Genomic DNA, 2,216 nt, shown 5'->3' with positions numbered 1-2,216 from the left:
TATTATTATTATTACTAGTTAGTTCTAACTGTAGTACCCTCCTCTCCCCACCTTTGAGTCTCCTGCTGCGTCTGGACCAGCTCCCTCACCCTGAAGCTCCAGGTCCTGAGGATCCAAACGGCCAATGAAGCATTCAAATGTGTCATTCTCTGCCAGCAGGGCTGCATTAGAATACCTTGGATAATATCAAGAGCATGACAATAATAAACAGACAGCAGCATACAGTATATGAACACAACAACAAACTTRATTAGGCATTTTACAGTGRCTTCACACCCTTTTCTGGTTGATATGGACAATGATTGAAGAGAATATTGTTTACATTTGGAAACACTAGATTTACCAGCCATAATTTGTTTACCTACAGACTAGGAGAATGCTTTGTTTACACGGGGTGTGGACCCACATTTCAGAATTGTATTTAATACTGTATATCTGCAAAACTACTGAAGTAAACACTTTTAGAGTAAACCACTTGCCATAGTTCAGGACACCCTTTTTATATCTGATCATGTTTTGCAATAAGTACCTTTAATATTTAGCATGYTGTGTTAGCATTAGCACAAAAACACTGCACAAAACAAGCAAATACTTTAAACTAAAACAAAATAGTTGATTCATGTTTACAAAGTTCTTAAAAATATAYAGTATATTCACCTTGGTCCTTTAACCTGGTTGTAATAAAGCTCTTTCTGTTCAGTTACTTCCTTGTCTTTTTCTGTCATCGCTGAAAGCTCGCGCTCCATGGTTGCTATGATGCACTGGAACTTTGGTTGCTATGGATCCGTGTTACCTTCGCGTACTTACGGAAAAAAACCCTGCTTGTCAAATTTTGAAATAAAATAAGATAAGAATTATTATATTTAAAACATATATACCTGTGAAAGTTTCTTACAATAGCTGTGCTGTATTTTTACATGGCTCTGTTTGTGTTTTATGTGGCAATAAATACAGTCAAAATACAGTATCTACTCCCCGAAAATTGCACACCGAAATGTCGTAAAATGGTCGTAAATATGTGTTTGCGTTTTGTTTTGTTGAAATGTCGTAAAATGGTCGTAAATATGTGGTTATGTTTTGTTTTGTTAAGTTTCGGTTTCGTTACTTCATAAAAGAAAAAAAATAAAGAGGCGTGTTCTCAAGCCAGCTGTTCCCTCAGGCCCAGAATCGTCGTTTTCAGGATGGAGTCGAGCGTTTCTAAATTAATCACCGAGATTTTGTGCGAAAACCACGGCTGTCTGGACTTCGAGCAGCTGAACGAGCTCGCGCAAAACAATTTCGGCTTCAAGGCAGAAGAGTTGCGGTCCGTTCTCTTCGACGACGGTAAAATAGCGATTCGAGAGGGCAAACAGCAGGTCCTGCCTGGCGGAGACGAGCTCAGGCCAGACAGCCTGGTTGTGGCTAAAACTACCCTGAGGCTTTGTCAGAGAAAGCCCGGAGAGTGCTCGGGGTGTCATGGCTTACACCTGTGCAGGTATTATGTTTGCGGAGGATGCACGTATGGGTAAGTGYCATATTTTATTAGTGGGCTTCTGGGATTTCAAGTTTAAAACTCGTCCTSCATTTTTGGTAAAACTTGCACAGAAACTCKCTGGTCCTAAAAAAATAAAAATAAAAGTGGTCAGTCTTAACAGTGAAATATAGATAAGGCCTAGTGRCCTATTCCCCACTTTGTAAACTTCAAATGGTGTAAAAAGATAACGCTTCACAAATTGACGAAAACTAAAAATACTTTGAAAAGAAAAAAAACAACAACTTGACAATAAGAAAAACACACAAGAGCTTAATTCTGTTTACAATGATTAACTTTCCAACGGAAACAGCTTGAAAAACATAAACACTTCCCTGATTCGTCCAGTAGATGGCAGTAGTTCTTCCATAATGTKTTACACATTTTTTTTAAATTGAGAATAACAATTTACAAAAAAAAAAAAAAAAACATGGCAAAAAATGTTAGTACAGAGTATCAGATTTTACAGGTTGAGTTGTATATATTCAGAGTAATATAAAACAACACAGTTAAGATAAAATGAACAAACAAAACAAGAGGATTACATCAAATCAAGTTAGTACTAATCAAAGTATAAAGTTGTTCAGCAGATTTATTTTTAACCAGGTAAAGAGACTCGGAAAAATTTCAGGTAATTTTTCCAATGATAAAGGTTAGGTTTGATTTTAAAGAATTAAATGAACTTCCTTAACTTTAGGGGAAAGAG

The 2,216-nt window shown here is 36.7% G+C and overlaps 2 protein-coding genes across 2 annotated transcripts in view; one reads left to right on the top strand and one right to left on the bottom strand.

The window, feature by feature from the left end:
- cfap263 (cilia and flagella associated protein 263) overlaps positions 1–957 on the bottom strand; it is a gene marked incomplete in the record, with an annotated part of 9,411 nt that extends 8,454 nt beyond the window's left edge. The window contains 2 exon segments of the mRNA XM_014016552.1: positions 52–175; positions 658–957. Coding sequence (XP_013872006.1) covers positions 52–175; positions 658–746 — 213 coding nt within the window.
- A 34-nt stretch (positions 958–991) lies between these two features.
- Positions 992–2,216, top strand: part of parp12a (poly (ADP-ribose) polymerase family, member 12a) — a 7,695-nt gene continuing 6,470 nt past the window's right edge. The window contains exon 1 of the mRNA XM_014016550.1: positions 992–1,504. Coding sequence (XP_013872004.1) covers positions 1,182–1,504 — 323 coding nt within the window. The 5' untranslated portion in view covers positions 992–1,181. The remainder of the gene's footprint in view (positions 1,505–2,216) is intronic.

This window comes from Austrofundulus limnaeus, unplaced genomic scaffold, assembly GCF_001266775.1.
Source record: "Austrofundulus limnaeus strain Quisiro unplaced genomic scaffold, Austrofundulus_limnaeus-1.0 Scaffold147, whole genome shotgun sequence".
NCBI classification, from domain to species: Eukaryota; Metazoa; Chordata; class Actinopteri; order Cyprinodontiformes; family Rivulidae; genus Austrofundulus; species Austrofundulus limnaeus.
This window is presented reverse-complemented; position numbering and strand designations above follow the sequence as displayed.